Source organism: Schistocerca americana, chromosome 6, assembly GCF_021461395.2.
Source record: "Schistocerca americana isolate TAMUIC-IGC-003095 chromosome 6, iqSchAmer2.1, whole genome shotgun sequence".
Taxonomy (NCBI): domain Eukaryota; kingdom Metazoa; phylum Arthropoda; class Insecta; order Orthoptera; family Acrididae; genus Schistocerca; species Schistocerca americana.
This window is the reverse complement of record NC_060124.1, coordinates 208,427,898-208,454,227: the sequence shown is the minus strand read 5'-3', so window position 1 is coordinate 208,454,227 and position 26,330 is coordinate 208,427,898. Positions and strand designations below refer to the sequence as shown.

The 26,330-nt window shown below is 43.8% G+C and overlaps 1 protein-coding gene across 1 annotated transcript in view; it reads right to left on the bottom strand.

Annotated features, from left to right (window-relative positions):
- The window catches only part of LOC124620054 (gamma-aminobutyric acid type B receptor subunit 2), a 434,547-nt gene that overhangs the window by 302,155 nt on the left and 106,062 nt on the right, over positions 1-26,330 (bottom strand). The window contains exon 4 of the mRNA XM_047146721.1: positions 22,500-22,670. Coding sequence (XP_047002677.1) covers positions 22,500-22,670 — 171 coding nt within the window. The remainder of the gene's footprint in view (positions 1-22,499; positions 22,671-26,330) is intronic.

Sequence of the window (26,330 nt, the reverse complement as noted above, 5' to 3'; positions counted from 1 at the left end):
AAAAAAACTTTGTTACAGGTCTAATTAGTGTTGTACCAGGCAGTCACAGTTATAGTACGCATGGTTTCCTCATACAGGGTGGTACTGTTCCTCATACGTCATGCCCTAGCACCCTCTCCCGCCATAGTCATTGGTAATGTTGTGTCCGATTCCTTCTCTTGCTCACTCACCTTGTAGTGGATCTCATACAGCGCTGTACACAATGGTTCCGTATTCAAATCGAGGGCTTGCCGACATGTTGTTTGCTTACGGAAAATCAAATGGCAACAGGCGGCGGGCAGCAAGATTGTATCAGGAGACCTATCCCCACCGACAACAACCACAGCATTCAATGTTTACAACCGTGTTTTGCCGTTTGTCTGAGATAGGGTCGTTTCAGGAAGCAGGAAATTATGAAGGACGCACCCGAAATGTTTGGACACCAGACTTGGAGGAAAACGTAGTTAACGCTGTGGGAGGCGACCGCCGTGTCAGTACCAGGCAGTTGGCCCGCCAGTACAGTGTAAACCAGACGACTGTGTGGAACATTCCCCATGAGAGTTGTTACTAACCTTATCACTTGCGACGTGTGCGCGGCTTACTAACGACAGACTCTCCACATTTGGAGCTATTTTTTCTTTGCTTTCTTCACCAAGCAACGACGATTCCGGGATTTGTGTCATCCATCCTATTCACAGATTAGGTCACCTTTGCGCGGAGTGATATCTTCAGCTTTCATAATAGTCATCTGTGGCACAGTATGCACAACCCCCATGCTATTGTGACAGCGAATCATCAGCATCGGTGCAGCCGGAATGTGTAGGCCGGGATAACCGGCGACCATATGTCTTCAACGTCACCTAACAGGTTGGAACTATCGGCATTTCTTGTGGATGACTTTGTCTCCCCTGCTGGAAGAAGTGCCATAGATGATTCGAAGGGTCATGTAGGTGCTACATACCACTTCGTCGTTAGCGTCCGGACGTATCTCAGTCGTGTCTTCCCTGGTCACTGGATTGGACGAGAGGCACCAGTTGCATGGGCTGCTCGTTCACCGGATGTCGACCTGCACAGTTTCAGATTGTGGGTCCAACTGAAGAGTGTGGTGTATGCAGAGCCCATTCCAGATATGGAGACACTGGAGCAGTGTATTCAGGCTGCCGTTGACACTGTTCGGATGCAGCTTGGACAGTGTGAACGTGTGAGACAGAACGAGCTACAGGGGATACGCATGCGTTAAGGCACGTGGAAAACACTTTCAACACTTACTTTAACGTAGTACAACGCGTAGTCTCTGTAATAATATTTGATTGAATAAATGGTCTCTAGCATGGAAACCATGTATTTCTGTACATAAGATCAGTAGACCCATTCTGTTCCGTGTTCTCTCAGCGATGAGTCACTAGAGTTTATACACTATCGTCCTAGAGAAGCCCATTTGTCTATTAACCAAAGTGGACCAAAATCCCTACAGATTAGCCCGAATGTACCGACAGAAGCGAACAGAGAGCTTCAATTTATATGTTTAGAGAAGAGAAGAGAAAATTAGTAGGGAAGACAAAGCACATTATATTGAATGGTGAGCGATCCATAGAAGTAGAAGAAACTTCATTAGTGTCCTAAGGAACATTTTTGGTACCTTTTAATATCATATACAGGATGCACTCCTCCCAAGATTCCAACCTATATGTTTATTTTATTAAAAAGCGTGCCTGAAACCCACGTTTAAGGACGAATGTGGGTTGTGTTCCGTAAGATATCGGCTGTTGTGGAGGCTGAAGATACCTTCACGAGTGCTGCTGGAATGGTCAGTCCACATCACGTTATTTATAAAACGCTTGCTATCTTCCACTTGGTGCAACAGCCATTCACAAAACTATACTCATCGAATGTATTCTTCTGGCCGCTTATGTCGAGTTAACGTGCATGGTATGGATGCAGTTCTCCATCGCGGGACATGTCAAAACTAGTCTGAGATATCTGGAGCTCCCTTGCAATATCACGGGTACTTCAGCAAGGTGACTGGTGAACGGTTTCAAGATTCACGTCTTCTGTGTGTGGAGTGAGTCTAGTCCTTTGACGATCTCTGTCCTTTACTTGTGGGCGAATATTGCTAGTTTCCCGAAGATGTTGCTCTAGGCGACGAAAGCCGGACGCTAGGCGCTTCAGTCCGGAATTGCGCTGAAGCTAAGGTCGCAGGTTCGAATCCAGCCTCGGGAATGGATGTGTGTGATGTCCTTAGGTTAGTTAGGTTTAAGTAGTTCTAAGTCTAGGGGACTGAAGACCTCAGATGTTAAGTCCCATAGTGCTTAGAGCCATTTGAACCATTTTCTAGGCGACGCAAAACATCCTGATCGGGATGGCACCTTTGAGGGTACCGTGTAGCAAGCGCATGTGTGGCGCGGCGCTTTTGTATGTAGGAGGAGTGATCGGAAACGGAAGTCCAACGTAAAATTCTTCGAAAAGGATGGTATTCGTACCCACGCGTACAGAGCACATTGGATTAGCATCAAACGCCTCAACCAGTATTTTTTTTTTTTCTTTGGCAGAATGTATCGTCATCGGCTAGCTTCGTTCAGATGTATTCAGAATCTCGTGAATTAATTAAATTTATTTCTGAAAATGAACTCTGTCTGTGATCAGACAATAGTTCCATGTGTAGTCCAAGAAACGTAACAAAACCCGACTTATCAAGTACTTCTTCTTACAGAAACTGAAATGCACTCTTGTCTGTGTAGCTATCACACTCGCTGTAATGGAAGCAAGTTCTTGTGTTTTGGCAAACCGTAAAATTAGCCATAGGGAAACGATGATCTTTCGACTCAGTGAGCTACGGCGGCTGGTATGGTAGTGCAGGGTGATACAATCTCCTCTGTACAGGTGATAGGCAAAATAATGTGAACACCTGTACTTAATTGGAAATGGTTTATTACTAAAAGGTTGGACCCCTATTTGCCCATAACATAGCTGCGATTCTTCTTGGAATGCTGGCATATAAGGATTGCATTTCTCCAGTGGAATGTTATGTCACTCTTCGATCAGAACCTCTTCTAACTCCTGTATGACGCGGGAGGCGGAATCTGCGTTCCAATGCCACCCACAAGGGTTCGATCATGTTCAAGTCTGGGGACTGTGCAGGCCAGGGAAGACTCTGCAGTTCAGTTGCTTATTCCTCACACCACGATTGTACTGTGCTGGCTGTGTGAATGGGTGCATTATCGTCCCGCAATATGGCATCATTGATGGGTAACAACATTTGAATCATGGGGTGCACCTGATCACCAAAAAGGTTCACATAATTTTTGGCTGTACGATGGCCTTTGAGAATAATAATGGGACCAGCAAAATACCATACACTTCCACCTTCATGCTTCACCGTTCGAATCAAGCAATCGGGATTGTAGGCTTCTTTTGGCGTTCTCCAGACATAAACTAGGCTCATGTTAGAAACGACGAAAACTTTGACTCGTTGGACCATATGACGAGTTTCCACTGATGAGCCGTCCAGTATTTATGCCCCTGACAATGATATGACGCCGGCCGCTGTGGCCGAGGGGTTCTAGGCGCTTCAGTCCGGAACCGCACTGCTGCTACGGTCACAGCTTCGAATCCTGCCTCGGGCATGGATGTGTGTGATGTCCTTAGGTTAGTTAGGTTTAAGTAGTTCTAAGTTCTAGGGGACTGATGACCTCAGATGTTAAGTCCCATAGTTCTCAGAGCCAGTTGAATCATTTTTGATAAATATGTGGTCTCTAAGGTGGCTATTGAGCTCTGCAGTCACTTCAGCCGCCGTAGTTTTCTGTTGTTTCGACACAATTCGTGTTAGATTACGACGATCTCTGACATTTGGTTTTGATTTGCGCCCACTATTACGTTTACACGATGATGTCTTTCCATGGTTTGTGTAGGCTGTCATGACTGCTGAAACAGTTGCTCTTGAAACATTCAGTAAGTTGTCTGTCTTGGTTACTAATGCCCCAGCTAATCGAGCCCCCACAATCTGTCCTCTTTGGATCTCTGATAGGCGCCCGCATCTCGTGGTCGTGCGGTAGCGTTCTCGCTTCCCACGCCCGGGTTCCCGGGTTCGATTCCCGGCGGGGACAGGGATTTTCTCTGCCTCGTGATGGCTGGGTGTTGCGTGCTGTCCTTAGGTTAGTTAGGTTTAAGTAGTTCTAAGTTCTAGGGGACTTATGACCACAGCAGTTGAGTCCCATAGTGCTCAGAGCCATTTGAACCATTTAGCCATCTCTGACAGGTCCTTCATCGCACGTCGACCTCGGCCTCTGAATGCAAATACGAAGTGTGCACTACTCGTAAATAGCCTGCACTGATACCTAGTCCGTACTGAATACGCACAGTCCAGCGCGACACGTGCCTTACCAGCGTTGTTGACCGTCAAACGCAACCTTCCCATTACATCGACTGTTCAAATTATTTTGCCTGTTCCCTGTACATTCTAATGCTCTGCACGATGTGACGGTGTTGCCAGATCTTCGTTTTCGTACATGTTTTCGAAATCCACCCCATCTGGTTTTGTCAGATAAACTTTTGTCTTCAATCTAGATGAGATACCGCATGCCCACATCCGATTGTGGAATTCTTTTCTTCACCCTGTACATTGATTCCATGGTATACATCATTAATAAAAAAACTTTGTGTCTTGTCATGGGGTAAGCCTCGTCAGAAAGGTCTATCGCATGAGCGTCTAGCGAAGTGATTCCATTGGTGTTGGCCCGGTGCCTTCCACTGATGATGATGAAATGAAAGTGAGGACAACACAATCATGGTGTGGGGAGCGATCTCCTACACTGGCCGTACACCACTGGTGATCGTCGAGGGGACACTGAATAGTGCACGGTACATCCAAACCGTCATCGAACCCATCGTTCTACCATTCCTAGACCGGCAAGGGAACTTGCTGTTCCAACAGGACAATGCACGTCCGCATGTATCCCGTGCCACCCAACGTGCTCTAGAAGGTGTAAGTCAACTACCCTGGCCAGCAAGATCTCCGGATCTGTCCCCCATTGAGCATGTTTGGGACTGGATGAAGCGTCGTCTCACGCGGTCTGCACGTCCAGCACGAACGCTGGTCCAACTGAGGAGCCAGGTGGAAATGGCATGGCAAGCCGTTCCACAGGACTACATCCAGCATCTCTACGATCGTCTCCATGGGAGAATAGCAGCCTGCATTGCTGCGAAAGGTGGATATACACTGTACTAGTGCCGACATTGTGCATGCTCTGTTGCCTGTGTCTATGTGCCTGTGGTTCTGTCAGTGTGATCATGTGATGTATCTGACCCCAGGAATGTGTCAATAAAGTTTCCCCTTCCTGGGACAATGAATTCACGGTGTTCTTATTTCAATTTCCAGGAGTGTAGATTACTGCTGAAAGATGACATCGCCGTCGGGGAAGACATCAAGCATGAAGTGAAGAACGTGGTTCTTAGTTGTCATTGTGTCTTTGATTACTACCCCTGTTTCCATACAAGCGCAGGATAATGTCTCGCACAGCATAATAGTGCTCCACCAGCCTGCGTCTGTGGCATGCTACACGTTTCGAGCCACGGTTCCCATTGATGACGACGTTTGTGGAGACGACCATTAGCCTAGGGTAGCAAAAACGGTATTCACTGGACAAGCCGACACGTTTCCACTGATTGACGGTCGCATCCTGATAGTCCCGTGTCCACTACAGTCGCATTTGACGAAGTCGTCGGGTCAACATGTGAGCACTTAAAGGTGGTCTGCTGCGGAATTCCATGTCCAACAGTGTACGACGAACGGTGTGCTTCGAAATACTTTTCTGTGCACCAGCAGTATACTCTTTCAGCAGAGATGCCACAGATCACCATCTCTCCAACATTACAGAGCAGACAAGGTTGTGAAGAGTCGTGGACGTCCAACCATTTAGCGCCTAGTCGGCGTTCCACAATCATTCTACCCCTTTCCGTTTTAGACATATTCGTTCAAAGACCCTTCATAACCTGTCCTTTGTCAAAGTCGCTTATCTCAACAGATTTCTCCATTTTCCGCCCATATCTTCGCTCGGTTGCTCCCCCTTCCGTGTCTGCTCCGCTTACATACTTTTGTTACCGCGCCACGTGTCCACAACGCCTCCAGGCGGCATCCAACGTCACGGTGAGCTGTGGTCATAATGTTTGGGCTTATCAGTGAATAATGTATATGATTTCAGAGTTTTATATGATTTTTAGTTGCAGAAAGAGCTTTTCTGGATCAAGCTTGGTTAAAATACAGGGTGACAGAGGTTATATACAGCTTGTACAGACACCACACTGTTGATATGAGAGTCGAAAAACATGAAAGGGAAGCAGTAGTTGAGATGAGAATGAGGTAAGGTTGTAGCATGTCCCAGATGTTATTCAGTATGTACATTGAACAAACATTAAGGGAAACGAAGGAAAAATTTGAAAAGAGAATCAAAATTCAGGTACAAGAAACAATACTTCGATGTTTGCCGACGACACTGTAATACTGTCAGAGACGGAAAAGGACTTGGAAGAGAAGCTAAATGGAATCGATAATGCTTTCATAACAGATTATAGAACGAAGATCAACGGAACTAATGCAAGGTAACGGAATGTAGCCGAATTAAATCAGGCAATGTTGAGGAAATTAGATTAGGAAATGAGTCACTAGAAGTAGGAAGTAAGATTTGTTCTTTGGGTAGTAAAATAACTAACGATGGCCGAAGTAGAGGAAATATAAAACTTAGATTAGTTACAGCACTGAAAACAGTTCAGAAAAATAGGAATTTGTTAACAATGAAGGAAGTATTAAGAGATTTTTTTGAAGATATTTGTGTGCAGTATGGGCTTGTGCAGAAGTGAAACGTCGATGCTAAGAGCTACAGACAATAGTAAGAGAATGTAAGCAACTGAAATGTGGCGCTTGCTGTAGAAGAATACTGTAGGTTAGATGGGTAGACGTTATATCATGTAACTATTGCGGAGATACTGAATGGAAAGTGGGAGAAAAGAAACTTGACTAAATGAAGGGATCGACTGATAGAAAACATTCTGCGGCATCAAGGAATTGTTATTTTCTTACTCCAGGGAAGAATGTGTGTGTGTGTGTGTGTGTGTGTGTGTGTGTGTGTGTGTTTTCGGGAGAGGCGAGAGGATTTCAAAATAATGGAAAGGGGACAAAGGGATGGATAGAGTAAGAGGTCCAAATGTATGTGGGTTGCAGTAGTTGTATGCAGATGAAGAGGCTTGCACATTATATACTTGGGAGGCAAGCTGCAAGAAATCGGACTTCGGACTCAGAAAGAAAAAAAAAACGACTTAGACTTTAAGGCGACTTTCGATAGTCGTTGAGAGAGGAGCTATACGGCCGCTGCTTGCAGACAGTAGCTATCGCGACAACGTCGGTACGTCTTCTATAGGATGAGTCAAAAAGGACTTTATAACTTCGCAATGACACAGAAATTTATTGAGATAACTAACGAATCAGCATTTGTGTCATTTTTTTAAAAAAACCTCAAGTTTCACATAAAACTATCAAGTGTAATTTTGGTTCGATGTGACTACCATTTGTGACGTGGCAAATATCCTATCAGTAATCAGTTTCTTCCCACATTCGTTGCAGAAAATCGGGAGTTGTGCAATGGCATAGTAGATTCGAATTTTCAGGTCGGCCAAGTTGTTTGATAGAGGAGGAACATACAAACGGTCTTTAATGAAACCACAGAGAAGGAAATACAGTGGTGTAAAGTCTGGAGTGCGAGGTGACCATGCAATTGGCCCTTCACGACTAATCCACCGACCTGGGATGCGGTTATTGAGGAAACTTCGGAACTCCCGTGAGGAAATGGGGTGGTGCACCGTCTTGCTGATAACATTGGAGCCATGGACGACGGCGGTAGAGTTTAGGCTCGTTCTGCCCATCTGACGTGACGTCATTCTCCGAGAGCCTATGAACTTTCAGTAGCTTTCTCAGCGCTCCGCTGTGAACGTCTTGGTCAGTGCGAGTGTTAAGCCCGTTAGTGGTAGTTATTCGGTGAGGTTTTCTTCGGTTTGTTGCGACTTGTCATGGCTGATGGTGGTGGTAAGCCACAAATTCTCCATACGCAAGCGAGAGACAATTTTCAGTATACACGCTTTCTTCAAAAAGTGGACCTATCCCAGATGTTGCCAGATCTCAGTAAAGCACAGCATAAGAGAGTGGCGTCAGCTTGAGAACTGTTCAGCGGATTGCTAGTAAAGGTAATTTATCTGTCCAGACAAGTGGAAGCCTAGTTTTCAGCTCGCCAGGAAAACATCACAGTCGTGAGAAGCCTGTCACAAATTTAGACGATTCTAACAGAGGTGTTCTAAGGCAAGTTTTGTTAAATGTGTATATGACAGGTGAATTTCCTATTGTTAAAAAATTACATTGAAAATGCGTCAAACTATAGATTTCAAAGGCAGTGTTATCTCAATGCAAAGGATACTGAAAGACGTTGGGTTGAAACGTATAAATACAAAGGACGGACACATATTTTTGATGGAACGTTGTGATATCGCTGCGTAAAGGGCACAGTTTTTAAGAAGTATTCTTGAAATAAAAAGAACCTGGCAATCGGAACATTTTTTTTTTTACTTGGACGAAACATCATACAAGAAAACGCGTGTTGGAAACTGAGTGATAGTTCGGGTGGTTTTAAAGTACCAGTTGGTAAAGGGGGACGAATAATTGTGCTTCAAGCTGTTTCTGCTTCCGAATTCATTCCAGAAAGTAAATTAGTGTTCCGGAAAAAAAGGGCAATTCAGGTGATTGTCACTGTGAAATGAGCTCAAAGACATATAAATTATGATTTAGGAAACAGTTTTTCCCTTTCTTGCCTGCAAACTCAGTTGCTGACAAGGCTCCCAAAAGAAGTACAAAAAAAAAGCCGATATTACGCAGTGATTTACAATTAAGAAGATTCCGCACACTGCCAGTCAATCTAGGACTGAATTGTTAAACCTTGTAGGACTTCATAAGTCTTGTGTGGAAGTGTACGAAATCGATTGTGTTGCACAGGAATATGGACAAAAATTTTTGCGTTTTGCCACTATGTCATTGCCAGTACAATCCGACAGAGCTCACATGGGCACAAATGAAAGGATATGTCGCAGAACGAAACATGACATTTAAAATTGCTGACACAGAGAGGCTTTTGCACGAAACACTTGACAGCATAACACCTTCAGCATGGGCTGAATGGGTTCGACACGTAGAACGGCTACAGGAGGACATGGAGAGGGAAATTTTGACAATATGCTCGATCCAATCCTCATCGCTTTAAGATCACATGAGTCGGACACAGACACGGACTGCAGCGATGCAGATGTCGACGGTCGTAGCGGTTCAAAACAACCACAGGTGAGTCACGCATCCAATATTCACGTGGTCTTTTCTTTTTCTATGGCTTCTCTTCCGCAGCTGCAGTTTTACCAGTGATATTTAGACACATTCTGCCTTTTGCGCCTATAATAAAAGTCTTATTTGCACCAGCCGCTTTTTGCTTTATTTTGAAGCATCTTCAGTGAACAGTGTTTTGGGTTTTCTACTGCCATTTTACTACCTGTTGTAGTTTTGTGCATCGATGTTTGTAATATCATATCCAACGTTTGTCTCGGCTGATCTATATTTTAGCAAATAATTGCTATTTGTGTATGACAGACACACTCAAATAAGTTTGCTTTTTGGCGCATTGACCTTCATTATATAGCACTCAATAAATTTTAGTATTTATGTTTTTATGAGTCCATAACTGACTTTGTATACTTGATCAAATTTTTTATAATAGAAGTGCTGTAGAAAAAGCGAAATCTGTCGCAGTCGCAAAAGACGAAAAATGTTTTAATATTACATACAATATTTTGGTGGTATTAAAATTATTTCATTCAGACTATTGTACAGTATTACATATGATTCGTTGTAGATTGTTTCTATGTTGGAAGTAGTTAAACACTGTATATGACAGCAATAATTGTCTGTAAACTTTAATTTTGTCATTGGACTCAAGCATTCATACTTCCCTTGGGAAAAACCATGGCAGCTCGCTGTGCCAGGCGACATTGCATGTCTCATTCCTTTCGGTCCGACTATCTCACAGTGGCAGTCATTTAGTGGTGGGAGTTTAACTCTTTGACAAATCGCAACAAACAGTATAAAAGTTCACCGAATAACTTTCCCTGCTGCTCGCTGCCCCTTAAACGCAAGCTTACGAACTGTTTGCCGTCTACATCTCTATGCACGTACCGCAGCTGTTGTTTGCAACCGGCAACACTGCAATCCCCGTCTGTGCCTATGGACTGCGCGAACGTGCGCGGCCCGCCATCGTTCATGGCTTCTACTATAGTAAACTATCTCATCTCGGTTATCTTCATCAATATGTGGAATTAAAAACTTTTCGAGCATATCCAAATACACAATAGTGACAGTTTTCTCCAAGAAGAAGGAAGGTCTGTACACTTTCAAGTTGATAAGGGCACAAAACACATTAACTTTGGGGCTGTCACGAATGTTTCAGGGTTGCATGTGGATTTTCGCTGTGCCATATTCTGCAGTTGTGTTGTTCACCATGCCACTGATATGAAATGTTTACTCGTCGCTTAAGATTATTATGTTCAGGAATGTCTCGGCTTCCTCTATCCCATGCATCACTTCCGCAGAGGGTTCCACTCGAGTAGTCTTACCTGCGTCACTATCGCGCTGTGCCATTGTGAATCTGTATGGCTTCAAGCGTAAACGAATACGCAGTACACGCCGAACAGTCTTTTGTGGAATGCCAGTCTCGCGAGACGCACGTCGCTTAGACTTTTGTGGACTTCGGGCAAAGCTCTCTCTAACCTGTGCGACATAATGATAAACACGCTGGCGACGTGATGATCCTACCATATCGTATTGAACAACATGACTCAACAAAGTTCTTCTGCCATGAGTAAATCATAGGCCTGCTTGGAGGTTCTTTACCGTATTCGGTCGATATTTACGCCTAACAGTTGCTGCACAGTTCGTTTCATGAAACGCACCAGTGAAAGTAGCCATTTTACTTTGCACTGCGCTGGCGCTCCCGGTGGCGGAATGGGCTACTATGTGCATCTACTTGAGGTTGTTTGCTAGAAAATTACACATCTATCGATTCTCTGAGTTATCTCAATAAATTTATGTATCATTCCAAAACTGTAAAGTCGTTTATGACTCACCATCTATACACGTGCCCTTCTGTTGCATGTCGAAGGATACCTTGCACCGCTACCAGTCATTTATTTTCCTGTCCCACTCGCAAATAGAGCGAGGGAAAAGAGAGTCAGTAAGCTTCCATAAGAGACATAATTTCTCTTATCTTCGTCGTCCTTACGCAAAACGTATGTTGGGGAAAGCAGGATGGTTCCGCAGTCAGCTTCGAATACCTATTCCCTAAAGTTTCTCTATAGAGGATCGCAGAGAAAACGTCACCCTCCCTCTAGCGATTCCCATCTGAGTCCATGAAACATCTTCCTGACATTCGCGTGTTGACCTACCAGTAACAAACCTAGCGGCTCTTGTCTGAATTGCGTCGATGTCTTCCTCTAAGTCGACCTAATGTGGATCCCAAATACTCCAGCAGTACTGAAGAGTTTGTCGCATTAGTGTTCTGGTGTTCTATATTTTGTCTCCCTTACAGAAAACATACACTTTCCAAAAATTCTCCCAATAACCCAAAGTCGACCATTCGCTTTCCCTACTACTGCCTTCATCTTCTCGTTACATTTAACGTCGCACTGCAACTTCACGTCAAGATGCTTAATGTACATGAGTGTGCCAAGTTGGACAGTATCAATGGTGTACTCGAACATCATCAGTTTTTTTACTCACTCCTATCTGCATTTGCTTACGCTTTTCGACATTGCCGTTGATCATAGCAACTAGAAATTTTGTCTAAAGTCGTCTTGTAAGCTCCTATTATCACTCAAAGGCGACACCTTCCGTTATTTAATAGTCAGCTTCCGACTAAATCAAATCACTGCATTTTTAACCATCAGCTGCAGAAATAAACCTTTATTCTACACCAGTTTCGGTCTCTCAGGCGATCTTAACAGGAAGAAAATCATTATCAGATGGAAAAGCATTTCATCTTTGTTTTAGGCGTTATTTTTAAAAACATTATTGGAGGAATCAACGATCAAAATATAATCTCAGAAATTAATTATAACAGCCTAGACCGCAAAACACGTTTATTAAAAGGTGACCGGTTTCGACCATCACATGATCATATTCAGAGCTGCAACCATATTGGCTGACAATGGCTGTACATGGAGCAGGAATCGCTCAGTGATGATAGTCAGTTGTCAGGTGATCAGTTAACTCTCGTCATTCAGCAGTTTCTGCTCCAAGCACAACCACTGTCCGTCAATATGGTTGTGGGTTTGAAGACAATCATGTGACGATCGGGGCCTGTCACCTTGTAACACACGTGCCTTGCGATCTAAACTGTTATAATTGATTCAAACAAAAAGCTTTTCTTAGATCGTTCGAAAGTCCACAATGTTATAATAAACATACATGACCATCTATCACATAAGAGGACCATAATCAGTGTCAAATTATGTGATTCTTCAATTCCTCCAGGCGTATTTTATGACGTAATAAATCTCGGGTGAACAGCCTGGTAAGAGTGTCCATAGGACACAATATTTCGGCAATCGACCACGTTGCCATCATCAGGTGCGCTGATGGGGGATTGTCCTATACATACTTGGCGCCGTCCCACCGCCGGTCAGTACATCAGCGCACCTGATGATGGCAACGGGGTCGAATGCCGAAATATTGTGTCCTATGCACACTCATACCAGGCTGTTCACCCGAGATTTATTTCGTCAGTGTCAAATTAGTCTTACAATAATACATGACCAGATGTGGAAGAACTAAGGTTGAGTTCCTTTGCTCAGTTGAGCAAAGCTATGCACTTTCGAATTATCTACGAGCTTTATGGATTACTTTTCTAACTGATGTTTTTGCTTTTATCCCCGTGATGATGGCTTAAGAAACTGAAACTGGTAGAGAATAAAGTTTTATTTATACAGCTGATGGTTAACAATGCAGTTGTTTAAGTACTTGACGACTGTCAAACGTCACCTCGCTAAAATATAAAATCGGGCTAAACTACACCTTACCATTATAAATACGCTCTGTCATCTACTTCAGACTGGTTTTTAGGACTGCGAATGTAGATGCAGAACCAGTAAAAGAAACGTGTGTCGACGCAAAGCACGTGAAGGCAGACCAGGCTAACCAACACTCCCGTGTTTCGGGGAAACCCGTATTCCAGCAATTTTTTTAATCCTCCCGGCTCCCTTATTGGCCGTCTGCTTCTCCAGTATATTTCGTCAGTAACCACTGTTATAAATAGTATTCCCGTGAGGTACTATTAATATTTTGGTAATGGCAACAAGGACATTAAAAAGTAGGTGAGCTAGAAATAGCTTTTCATACAGTCAAACATGAACGTCCCAGTGACATTAATGTGACCACTGCCTATGTTTCACATCAACGTGCAGTAACCACTCAGAGACGGCAGTTGGCAGCACTATCAGTGGACAGTGTATAAGGCGTGTCGAGGAGACCCGGAAAACAATGCAGTCGTTATCGTAATGCGGAAACGGAGTGACTTAGCTAACGTCCAAAAGTCATGATCATTGGCCTTCGGTACAAGGGTGGAAGAACTAAAGAAACGACTAAGTGTGTAAACTGTTCGCTTTCCACCTTCATAAATTATACCGTGTATGGCAAGATGGAGCTATCCTAAACCGGTCCCGAGGAAGGTGTCGCACACCACGGGCCAAAGACGACAGGTGTCAGCGGCGGCTATGGAGGTGTGTATGGTCGAATAGACAGGTAACTGTCGAGCAACCAACTGTCCAGAAGAACCAAGGGGCTACCAATACATCTACATCTACATTTATACTCCACAAGCCACCCAACAGTGTGTGGTGGAGGGCACTTTACGTGCCACTGTCATTACCTCCCTTTCCTGTTCCAGTCACGTATGGTTCGCGGGAAGAACAACTGCCGGAAAGACTCCGTGCGCGCTCGAATCTCTCTAATTTTACATTCGTGATCTCCTCGGGAGGTATAAGTAGGGCGAAGCAATATATTCGATACCTCATCCAGAAACACACCCTCTCGAAACCTGGACAGCAAGCTACAACGCGATACAGAGCGCCTCTCTTGCAGAGTCTGCCACTTGAGTTTGCTAAACATCTACGTAACGCTATCACGTTTACCAAATAACTCTGTGACGAAACGCGTCGCTCTTCTTCGGATCTTCTGTATCTCCTCTGTCAACCCGACCTGGTACGGATCCCACACTGATGAGGTCGAACGAGTGTTTTGCAAGCCAACTCCCTTGTTGATGGACTACATTTTCTAAGGACTCTCCCAATGAACTCAACCTGGCACCCGCCTTACCAACAATTAATTTTATGTGATCATTCCACTTCAAATCGTTCCGCACGCATACTCCCAGATATTTTACAGAAGTAACTGCTACCAGTGTTTGTTCCTCTATCATATAAACATACAATATAGGATCCTTCTTTATATGTATTCGCAATACATTACATTTGTCTATGTTAAGGGTCAGTTGCCACTCCCTGCACCAAGTGCCTATCCGCTGCAGATCTTCCTGCATTTCGCTGCAATTTTCTAATGCTGCAACTTCTGTGTATACTACAGCATCATCCGCGAAAAGCCGCTTGGGACATCCGACACTATGTACTAGGTCATTTATATATATTGTGAAAAGTAATGGTCCCATAACACTCCCCTGTGGCAAGCCAGAGGTTACTTTAACGTCTGTAGACGTCTCTTCATTGAGAACAACATGCTGTGTTCTGTTTGCTAAAAACTCTACAATCCAGCGACACATCTGGTCTGACATTCCGTGGGCTCTTACTTTGTTTATCAGGCGACAGTGTGGAACTGTATCGAACGCCTTCCGGAAGTCAAGGAAAATGGCATTTACCTGGGAGCCTGTATCTAATATTTTCTGGGTCTCATGAACAAATAAAGCGCGTTGGGTCTCACACGATCGCTGTTTCCGGAATCCATGTTGATTCCTACAGAGTAGATTCTGGGTTTCCAGAAATGACATGATACGCGACCAAAAAACATGTTCTAAGATTCTACAACAGATCGATGTCAGAGTATAGGCCCATAGTTTTGCGCATCTGCTCGACGACCCTTCTTGAAAACTGGAACTACCTGTGCCCTTTTCCAATCATTTGGAACCTTCCGTTCCTCTAGAGACTTGCGGTACACGGCTGTTAGAAGAGGGGAAAGTTCTTTCGCATACTGTGTGCAGAATCGAATTGGTATCCCTTCAGGTCCAGCGGACTTTCCTCTGTTGAGTGATTTCAGAAATTATCGTTTTGATCTGTTAGGTAGTCTGAAATCTGCCTCCTATTACTCTTGCTAAACAGATAAACCTTCCTCCCTTTTTTATATTCCTATTTACTACCATATTCAGGGATGCTGCAACGGCCTTATGATCACTGATTCCCTGTTCTGCGCTAACAGAGTCGAAAAGTTCGGGTCTGTTTGTTATCAGTAGGTCCAAGATGTTATCTCCACGAGTCGGTTCTCTGTTTAATTGCTCGAGGTAATTTTCGGATAGTGCACTCAGTATAATGTCACTCGATGCTCTGTCCCTACCACCCGTCCTAAACATCTGAGTGTCTCACTCTATATCTGGTAAATTGAAATCTCCACCTAAGACTATAACATGCTGAGGAAATTTATGTGAAATATACTCCAGATTTTCTCTCAGTTGGTCTGCCACTAATGCTGCTGAGTCGGGAGGTCAGTAAAAGGAGCCAATTATTAACCTAGCTCGGCTGTTGAGTATAACCTCCACCCATAATAATTCACAGGAACTATCCACTTCTATTTCACTACAGGATAAACTGCTACTAACAGCGACAAACACGCCACCACCGGTTGCATGCAATCTATCCTTTCTAAACACCGTCTGTGCCTTTGTAAAAATTTCGGGAGAATTTATCTCTGGCTGCAGCCAGCTTTCCGTACCTATAACTATTTCAGCTTCGGTGCTTTCTATCAGCGCTTGAAGTTCCGTTACTTTACCAACGCAGCTTCGACAGTTTACAATTACAATACAGATTACTGCTTGGTCCCCGCATGTCTTGACTTTGCCCCGCACCATTTGAGGCTGTTGCCCTTTCTGCACTTGCCCGAGGCCATCAAACCTAAAAAACCGCCCAGTCCACGCCACACAACCCCTGCTACCCGTGTAGCCGCCGGCTGTGTGTAGTGGACCCCTGACCTATCCAGCGGAACCCGAAACCCCACCATCCTATGGCGCAAGTCGAGGAATCTGCAGCCCACACGGTCGCAAAACCGTCTCAGCCTCTGATTCAGACCCTTCGCTCGGCTCTGTACGAAAAGTCCGCAATCAGTCCTTTCGATGATGCTGCAGTTGATGAGCTGTGCTTTCATCCCGCTAGTGAGACTGGCAGTCTTCACCAAATCAGATAGCCGCCGGAAGCCAGAGAGGATTTCCTCCGATCCATAGCGACACACATCATTGGTGCCGACATGAGCGACCAGCTGCAGATGGGTGCACCCTGTACCCTTCATGGCATCCGGAAGGACCCTTTCCACATCCGGAATGACTCCCCCCGGTATGTACACGGATTTTCTTCCCCTGCATCGCTGCGTATGTGACTCCGCACCAGGCGCCCGGTTCTACCGAAATTCTATGTTCATTGAGTGGTGATCGGCGGCCTTTTCATTGTCAGACGAATCACGTTTTATGCTCCAGCGGTCAGATGGCCCTTGGCGTGTACGTCGTGAGAAGTCTGAAAGCAAATATCCTGCATGAGTTATGGTCTGGGGAACCCGCCAGGGTAGCCGAGCGCGCTAATGCACTGCTTCCTGGACACAGGTAGCCGCGCCGGCCCCTGATCGAATCCGCCCGGCGGATTAACGACCAGGACCGGTGTGCTGGCCAGCCTGGATGTGGTTTTTAGGCGGTTTTCCACATCCCACTAGGTGAACACCGGGCTGGTCCCCAAGTCCCGCCTCAGTTACATGACTTGCAGACATTTGAAACACATTCTCATTATTTCATGATTTACACTAGACACAGACAGCTGGGGTACCTTTATTCCATCTGGGGGGGGGGGGGTTATGGCGTGGCCACAGCAAGGTCATCCGGCCACCCCTTAAGATTAACCATGCCAAATCCTTACTGAACCCTGTCGACCCTGTGCACAGGCCTTGGCAGGCCCAACGGTACCGACCGGCCGTCGTGTCATCCTCAGTCCACAGGCGTCATTGGATGTGGTTATGGAGGGGCATGTGGTCAGCACACTGCTCTCCTTGCCGTATGTCTGATTACGAGACCGGAGCCGCTACTTTTCAGTCCAGTAGCTCTCAGTTTACCTCACAAGGGCTGAGTGCACCCCACTAGCCAACAGCGCTCGGCAGACCAGATGGTCACTCATCCAAGTGCTAGTCCAGCCCGACAGCGCCTAACTTCGGTTATCTGATGGGAACTGGTGTTACCACTGCTGCAAGGCCGTTGGTATGCAGGATAAAAGCAGAAGGAAAAGAAGAAAAAGAAGAAGTTATGATCTGGGGAATGTTTCCATGGCATTCCTTGGGTGGTCCCGACATTCTGAAAGGCACAATAGAACAATCAAAGTAATGCATCTATCCTTGGGGGACCATTTTCACAGATACATGCCGATTGTTTTTCTTCTTCACGATAGCGTCTACCAGCATGACAATGCAACGTCTCATAGTGTATGCGCGTGTGTCGAGGATAGCGAGGACGTGTGCACCGTTTTCTCCTGGCCACGAACTCCTTGGATTTAAACCATATTGAGAATCTGTGGGACCACCTTAATCGCGCTGTTCACATCATGAATCCTCAACTACGAAAACTAGCGTAGCTGACCACGGCAATCGAGTCAACACGGCACCACATCCCGGTTGGTGCATTCCAGAACCTGACTGACTCTCTTCCTGTGTGTTTCGCAGCGGTCTGTGCTGCAAAAGGTGATTATTCAGGCTTTACACAGGTTGCCACATTAACGTGACTGAATACTATATCTGCTACAGAAGTGTAAACAGTGGAAATAAGTTATTGAATGACGTTTCCCATAACTCTAATCTGTAAATGTAAACAACTTCCTGCAAGGTACAGATAACGTATAATTCTAAATCCGTTAAATTGTGTTGTGATTAGATTTGTGTATTATGTGCCATGAGAAATCAAATTGTTTTATTTAGATTAGATTCATTTTTCATTCCATCGGCCTAAAAATGTGGTGATCTTTGCAAATGTGGAACATGTCCGAAAATATAATACTCGAGTATCAAACATATTTAGAACATTTATGTGTAATACTCACTTCTCAGTTTACACCATAAACTAGTCTTATTACATGTTTTCACACTTTAAAAACTCTCTCTCTGTAGATAACACTCTATCAGATAATAGCCTAAATGTAAGCAAAGTATGCCAGTTTATTTTATATTTGAGTAGTCATTTGTTAAAAGGACAGATGGCACATTTTTTATGATTTTCACTTTTCAGTGAATATGAGACCCTAAAGACAGGCCTCTCATTCTACGTCAAAAGGACAGTAATATCTTAATTACAAGGAATTTTAAAATGCTGTATTTTACTCGTATTTTGCTGAAAGGGTCAAATGACCTAGATATTTTCCTTTTTAACGAAATACCTCATGTTATATTGTTATTGAGTCCTCTACGCATTTTGGCGCCTGTTAGTGGAAAGCACAACGATACATTAGTTCAATGCTCAACAATGCACTATAAAATCTGCATTATTGTGTATAAATTTTACTGTTTGAAACAACATTATTCACCATGGTTTCCTCAGATGAAGGTGAATGTGTTCTTTGTGCGAAAAGTAAATCACACCCCCACAGCTATAAGAGAAACATAATAAAGCAAGCATGACAGGGTAGCATCTTATAAGAACTACTCTGCAAAGAATATAGACTCAAAAATAATTGGTAGAGAGTGCTTGTACTTTCATATTATTTTGTGTTTTCGTCCCTCAGGACGTCTGTTAAGACATCAGGGAATTAGATCCACAGTGCTAGAGGGAGCTGTAAAGGGCAAAAGCTGTAGAGGAAAACAGAAGTTGGAATACACCGAGCAAATAATTGAGGACATAGGTTGCAAGTACTACTCTGAGATGAAGAGGTTGGTGCAGGATATGAATTCGTGGTGGGCCGCATCAAACCAGTCAGAATACTGATGACACAAAAAATGAAAAAAAGTTAAATCAGTTCTACAAGAGGACAGTTGTCTCCCTAGAAACGTCATTCTAACAGAGGGATGAGAGAATTCATTTTAGTATAAGTACTCTACATGACTTTACTTATTATTCCAACAACCCTGGCTATAGTTTGGGACTGCCATTCGTACTTTTATGTCAAACATACTTTTAATGTTGGCCTAAGCCAACATGTTGAACGACCTAGAAACGTATGCTATCCTTTCGGTAAGGAGCCTACAAAAAAACCAATAAATGGAGGATTTTCAAAAAACCATTCAGTGAATTTCATCTGAATATTCTGAAGGACGCTTTGGTGGAAGAAAACACTGAATTAGGGAACTACAGTCAACTTGTTTCACATCTATTCTTTTTAATTTCTCTTCCGAAAATAATAAAAAGTGGGGTCATGTACAAGCATTAAAAATCCAATAAAAAGGTTTTTTTAAATTTACATGTTTGTTGTTTTTGAAAATTTGTTAAAAGAGCCTAAGTCCGGAGTTTTCGAAACGTAATAACATCATCATTCTGTTCAATATAAAAGATTTCAGGTCAGCCATACTTACCAAGAGTACGATATTGCAGAGCCTGTGTTAAGAAGAACTATGCAATGCTCCTGTTGACATGCATGCATGTCTGAAGGAATAGGCACTGCGGCGACTGCTGTCGTAATAGACAACCATCAGGTGCATAGGGGAATGACAACAATGAAAACGTTTTTCCGACCGGAACTCGAAACCGGATTTCCCGCTTTAACTGAGCGATCGCCTTAAACGTTTCGGCAATACGTGCACGACTTCCACCAAACCCAAACTTCCATGTGTCGTCACTCCTGCGCCACAATCTGTACTCGTACACACATTATGTAATCTCCACACAGGCGAGGACGTTTTAATTGTAGGTCGGTGCCTGGTATTTCCGGATGAATATGATATTGTAGTGGTTGAGTTGCTCATAAGAACAGTGCAAAGTTCTTTCGGAGATGCATGCATATCCAAATGGACAGATCGCAGCTCGTGGTCTAGTGGCTAGCCTTGCAACCTCTGGATCACGGGGTCCCGGGTTCGATTCCCGGCTGGGCTCGGGATTTTCTCCGCCCGGGAACTGCGTGTTTGTGTTGTCCTCCTCACGTCATCATCATTCGGGAAGTGGTGAGACTGGAACTGGAAAGATTGTGATCTTGTACAGGCGCTGATGACCTTGATCTTGAGGAAGAGCGTAGCGTTACAAAGAATTGGAAAAGGGCACAGGTCACCCCGTTTTCAAGAAGGGACGTCAAACAGATGTGCAGAACTATAGACCTATATCTCTAACGTCGATACGTTGTAGAATTTTGGAACACGTATTATGTTAGAGTATAATGACTATTCAGGAAGCTAGAAATCTACTCTGCAGGGACCAGCATGGGTTTCGAAAAAGACGATTGTGTGAAACCCAGCTCACGCTATTCGTACACGAGACTCAGAGGGCCATAGACACGGGTTCCCAGGTAGATGCCGTGTTTCCTGACTTCCGCAAGGCGTTCGATACAGTTCCCCACAGTCGTTTAATGAACAAAGCAAGAGCATATGGACTATCAGACCAATTGTGTGATTGGATTGAAGAGTTCCTAAATAACAGAATGCAGCATGCCATTCTCAATGGAGAGAAGTCTTCCGAAGTAAGAGTGATTTCAAGTGTGCCGCAGGGGAGTGTCGTAGGACCGTTGCTATTCACAATATACATTAACGGCCTTGTGAATGACATCGGAAGTTCACTGAGACTTTTTGCGGATGATGCTGTGGTATATCGAGAGGTTTCAACAATGGAAAATTGTACTGAAATACAGGAGGATCTGCAGCGAATTGACGCATGGTGTAGGGAATGGAAATTGAATCTCAATGTAGACAAGTGTAATGTGCTGCGAATATGAAGAAAGAAAGATCCCAAATCATTTAGCTACAATATAGCAGGTCAGCAACTGGAAGCAGTCAATTCCATAAATTATCTGGGAGTACGCATTAGGAGTGATTTAAAATGGAATGATCATACAAAGTTGATCGTCGGTAAAGCAGATGCCAGACTGAGATTCATTGGAAGAATCCTAAGGAAATGCAGTCCAAAAACAAAGGAAGTAGGTTACAGTACACTTGTTCGCCCACTGCTTGAATACTTCTCAGCAGTGTGGGATCCGTACCGGATAGGGTTGATAGAAGAGATAGAGAAGATACGACGGAGAGCAGCGCGCTTCGTTACAGGATCATTTAGTAATCGTGAAAGCGTTACGGAGATGACAGATAAACTCCAGTGGAAGACTCTGCAAGAGAGACGCTCAGTAGCTCGGTGCGGGCTTTTGTTGAAGTTTCGAGAGCATACCTTCACCGAGGAGTCAAGCAGCATATTGCTCCCTCCTACGTATATCTCGCGAAGAGACCATGAGGATAAAATCAGAGAGATTAGAGCCCACATAGATCCATACCGACAATCCTTCTTTCCACGAACAATACGAGACTGGAATAGAAGGGAGAACCGGTAGAGGTACTCAAGGAACCGTCCGCCACACACCGTCAGGTGGATTGCGGAGTATGGATGTAGATGTAGATGTAGACCCCACAAACCAACGTCACCGTCATCCAAATGGATAGGTACTACGGCGACCAGAGCTGTTATGAAATACATGAAATCCGGATTAGAGTCCTAGTCTGGCACAAATCTTCACTGTTGTCATTTCCTTTTGAAGCTGATAGTTGTTCGTATTCGCAACTGCACTCATTAAGAGTGGTAGTACTGTGTCTAGAATGGAAAAATCGGAGAAAACTCACGAAATGTGAGAATACCCGTAAGTTCATTGATGGACAGCTGCCGTTTCAACAAAATGGCCATTTATATCTCCACTGCCACCATTTCCGAGAAAATTCGATGTTAGTTATGCAGTTGAAATTTCTTTCTAGCGGTTCTAGGCGCGCAGTCCGGAACCGCGCGACTGCTACGGTCGCAGGTTCGAATCCTGCCTCGGGCATGGATGTGTGTGATGTCCTTAGGTTAGTTAGGTTTAAGTAGTTCTAAGTTCTAGGGGACTGATGACCACAGATGTTAAGTCCCATAGTGCTCAGAGCCATTTGAACCATTTTTGAAATTTCTTGCGACCACACTCCCTTAAAACTGCCTTAAAATCACCGTGAGATGCTGGGCACTTCCCTTGAAACCTCACCTCAGGCGGGACACACTCACCAGTGAGTAGACGTCCTCGTTCTGGCTGAGCGCGGCCACCGTGTCCCAGCCGAAGCCGCGCACGAACGCCAGCCGGGCCGGGTTGTGTGAAGAGTCCGGCGCCACGGTGCGGTAGAAGAGCGGAAACTCCTTGCGGTCGCTCAGCGCCGGAGACGTCGACCCGAACGACACCTGCGACAGTAACCACAACCACGTCACGTCGTGCCAGCAGGGCGTCAAAGGCGGCGCCTCTAGTGTCTACACAGCGCTCTCCGTAATGTACGGCGCGGTGCGGGCTGCTCGTCTCTGTATGTCAAGCAGAAATGCTCCGTAACAACATAGAGCTCTCAGTGAAGATACACTCCGCTTCTGTACTTCGGACCCAGAGTAATGGTCTCTGTGACAAAGACAAGAAGTCAATTTGCATTAGCGGCGGCCATCAGTTTGATGAGAGTAATATGTACTGTTTCCAACACGCGGCGAAGTGTTATCATTCGGTACACCGGCATCCATCCGGAACATCTCTGCGTAGTACCATTTTCCGAAAACCACACTTCGGTATCTCGAGCCACTCAGGAAACAAAAGAGGTACAATGTTTGATTTAGCCTATATAGGTTAATTTATTAGCCATCACTGCGTGATTATTTGGTTAAGATTTGTTGGTCGTACCCAGGAGTAACGAAAAATTTGTTATGCCTTATGAATTAATTTTTATTGCTTCAGTTACTTTTTGCTGTTATTAATTAGCAGCATGCTGTCACCACCAGCTGCATTTCAGTTACATGACCATTAATCTGCAGTAGGGAGAGTATTGTTTATGGATGAGCTAGTGAGATTATGTACCAAAATTTGACTCTGGGGAGAAAGACAGAGTTATTTCAGTGTGTACCTCGAGTGATTTGTACACTTAAATAATTTCATTAGTGTATTTGCTTTCATTTTTGATGGAAATTTGCCTTGCACAGAGAGCACAGTACGAAATAAATCACCGTTACTTAAAACTTTCAAATTCAGCTGTTTTGAATCCAGAGAATCTTAACTGTTAAGATATACTCTTTTCAGATACTGACAAGGAAACTCCCCATCGCATCCCCCTCTGGTTTAGTGGTAAGTTGACCCATTGGATAGCCCGTCAAAAACTGAACGCAGATCAAACACGAAAGCAGAAAGGAGGTGTACTGAACTGTGCGAAAAAGGAAGAAAAATAGAAACACTGAACGGTCCACAGGTAATATGTGCAAAAATTAATACCATTAATTACCATCGTCTCTTGCTTGTGTGGTCACGGTGTTGGGCTGTGACGGGGGGATCCGTCTTCAATTTTCACTCGGTCCCAAATTTTCTTTTTTTTTCACAAAATTACGAACATTCCGTCCAGTCATTGACGTGTCTGCTCGCAGTATTCAAATTTGTGTATTTGTGGTGGCGTAAAGGCAGTTTGCACCAGCTTGCTGACACTATTCATCACATTTACTTGCAACTCATATTCTGTAATGAATGGTGAGTGAGAGCAAGCGAAATGCCTCGTAGACCTCCCACAGAAACGAAAACAACAAATATACGGGTGTGAACTATGTTAAAATTAAGGAATTCAAGAGTCGAAACTTCCAAAACGGTACGCAAGAGCCATACCATGTATCTGTGTGGAACAAAGAGGAGGTACCTCTGGAGAACCCTTCGCTACACGTCGCTGTTGCAAACTGACTTTACGCCACGACACTTACAAAGATTTGAATACAGCGAACAGATACGTCGATGACCAGGTGGAAAGTTCGTAATTTTGCAAAAAAAAAAAAAAAAAAAAAAAAGTTGGGTCCGAGTGACATTTAGACCCGGCCGGACCTCCCCCATCACAGTCCAACACCGGGATCACACAACCACACACGACGGTTGTTACTGGTGTTTCGTTTCTGCACATATTAACTTTGGACCGTTCACTGATTCTATTTTTCTTCTTTTTTTCCACAGTTCAGTAAACCTTCTTCCTGTTTTCACGCTTGATCTGTGTTCAGTTTTTGATGGACTTTCCAATGGGCCAACCTACCACTAAATCTGAGGGTGGTGCAATGGGGAGTTTCCCTTGTGAGATAGAACAATCGGATACCGTAAACTAATAGATACATAAACTAATATATGTTATGGCACATATTAAATGAATGTTAATTTCTTATTTCTTGACTGTACGCTTAAGCTAAGACAGTTCTTTTAAGTTACTTCATTGTATGAATAACACCACCATTCCATATACGAGAAATTTTGAAGAAATTTACATTTTCAGATCCTAGCTTGTCATTATATGATTACAAATATTTGTAAGCAATTACTGAGGTAGTAAAAATTATTTCAAAAATTTATAATATGATCAAACACTTCCACTCACCATAGGTAAATATACGTACGATGAATGAAATACACACAACACTGGTGTAATGTTCAACAAATTTTATTATTTGTTACACGAATCGGGTTTCTGCTGTTACATCATCACGAAGTACAAAGAGAAGTATGTGGTGCACTGAAATTTTGTTGAATCAACGATTCTAAAACAATGCATGTACAGAGTATCTCCATTTCCAGGGATCAATATTTTTCGTCTCTGGAAATGAAGATACTCTGTACATGTACTAGTTTAGAATCTTTGATCCAACAATATTTCAGTGCTCCACATTCTTCTCTTTGTTCTTAATGATGGCGTAACAGCCGAAAAATCGTTTCGTCTAACAAATAATTGTAGAATATGTTCTGCGTGTTTCATTCATTATGTATAAAATATTTTACGAAGAACCAACGGAACAATCAATCAATGCAGTAAATTCTTGTTTTGGGTCACTTTACTGGAAAGAAACGTCACTGATGTCAAATTGAAAAATTCGTCATCATATGGCCTACATCACTTCATCAAAAAACATGCTACGTTGTTTAGAGTGAGTTGCCCAAGGGTAAATAGTGCCGAGACTGTCGAAACAGCAGATGAGGTTCTGTACATTTTCGCTTACCCACATTTATTTCTTTATCGTTTTGTAAAATAAGCTTATAATTCACCAAGTCCCATTTGTTTCTCTATCTATGACCCCAATATTTAGCGTAAAATACGTTTTCAACTTAATATAATAATAATGCAGGCCTCCTTTTCCCGAAATGCCACAGCTTTGTGATTTATCAGTGTAGTGCAGCCTGTTTGACAACCTAGTAATTTGCAACCACTGAATATTTGTATACATCTGTTATAAGTGACTCAAGAGACTTGGTGTGCCTTCCTTTGACCCAACAGATGTTTAAAATAATGAAAACCAAAGTGTAGGTGTGTCTGAAAATGTAAAGCATATTAATACGAATCCTTCTTGTACAAACAAATGCCGGCCATTGTGGCCGAGCAGTTCTAGGCGCTTCAGTCCTGAACCGCGTTGGTGCTACGGTCGCAGGTTCGAATCCTGCCTCGGGCATGGATGTGTGTGATGTCCTTAGGTTTATTAGGTTTAAATAGCTCGAAGTGTAGGGGACTGATGACCTCAGGTGTTAAGTCCCACAGTGCTTAGAGCCATTTGAACAAACAAGTGTCCGCAGCGATACCATGATTTTTACTCTTCTATAACTAGGAATTAATTTTCATCATACAGTCGTGTAGTTCTAAGAAGATGGGCTGCGTGCCACGACTTTGCGCGCCTACTTCAAACAATCATGAAATGCGGTTTTGGAAACTCTCTATGGCAACACCTTAGAACTGTCGCCGTTGAATAGCTGACAATTGTTTTCGCGTTCAACAATTAGCGCTGTTCCTGTCAGGAATCTTCTTACACTGACTCGACTATAGGGAAATTCTAATGTGAATCTAAGTACATGTGTCTTGATGA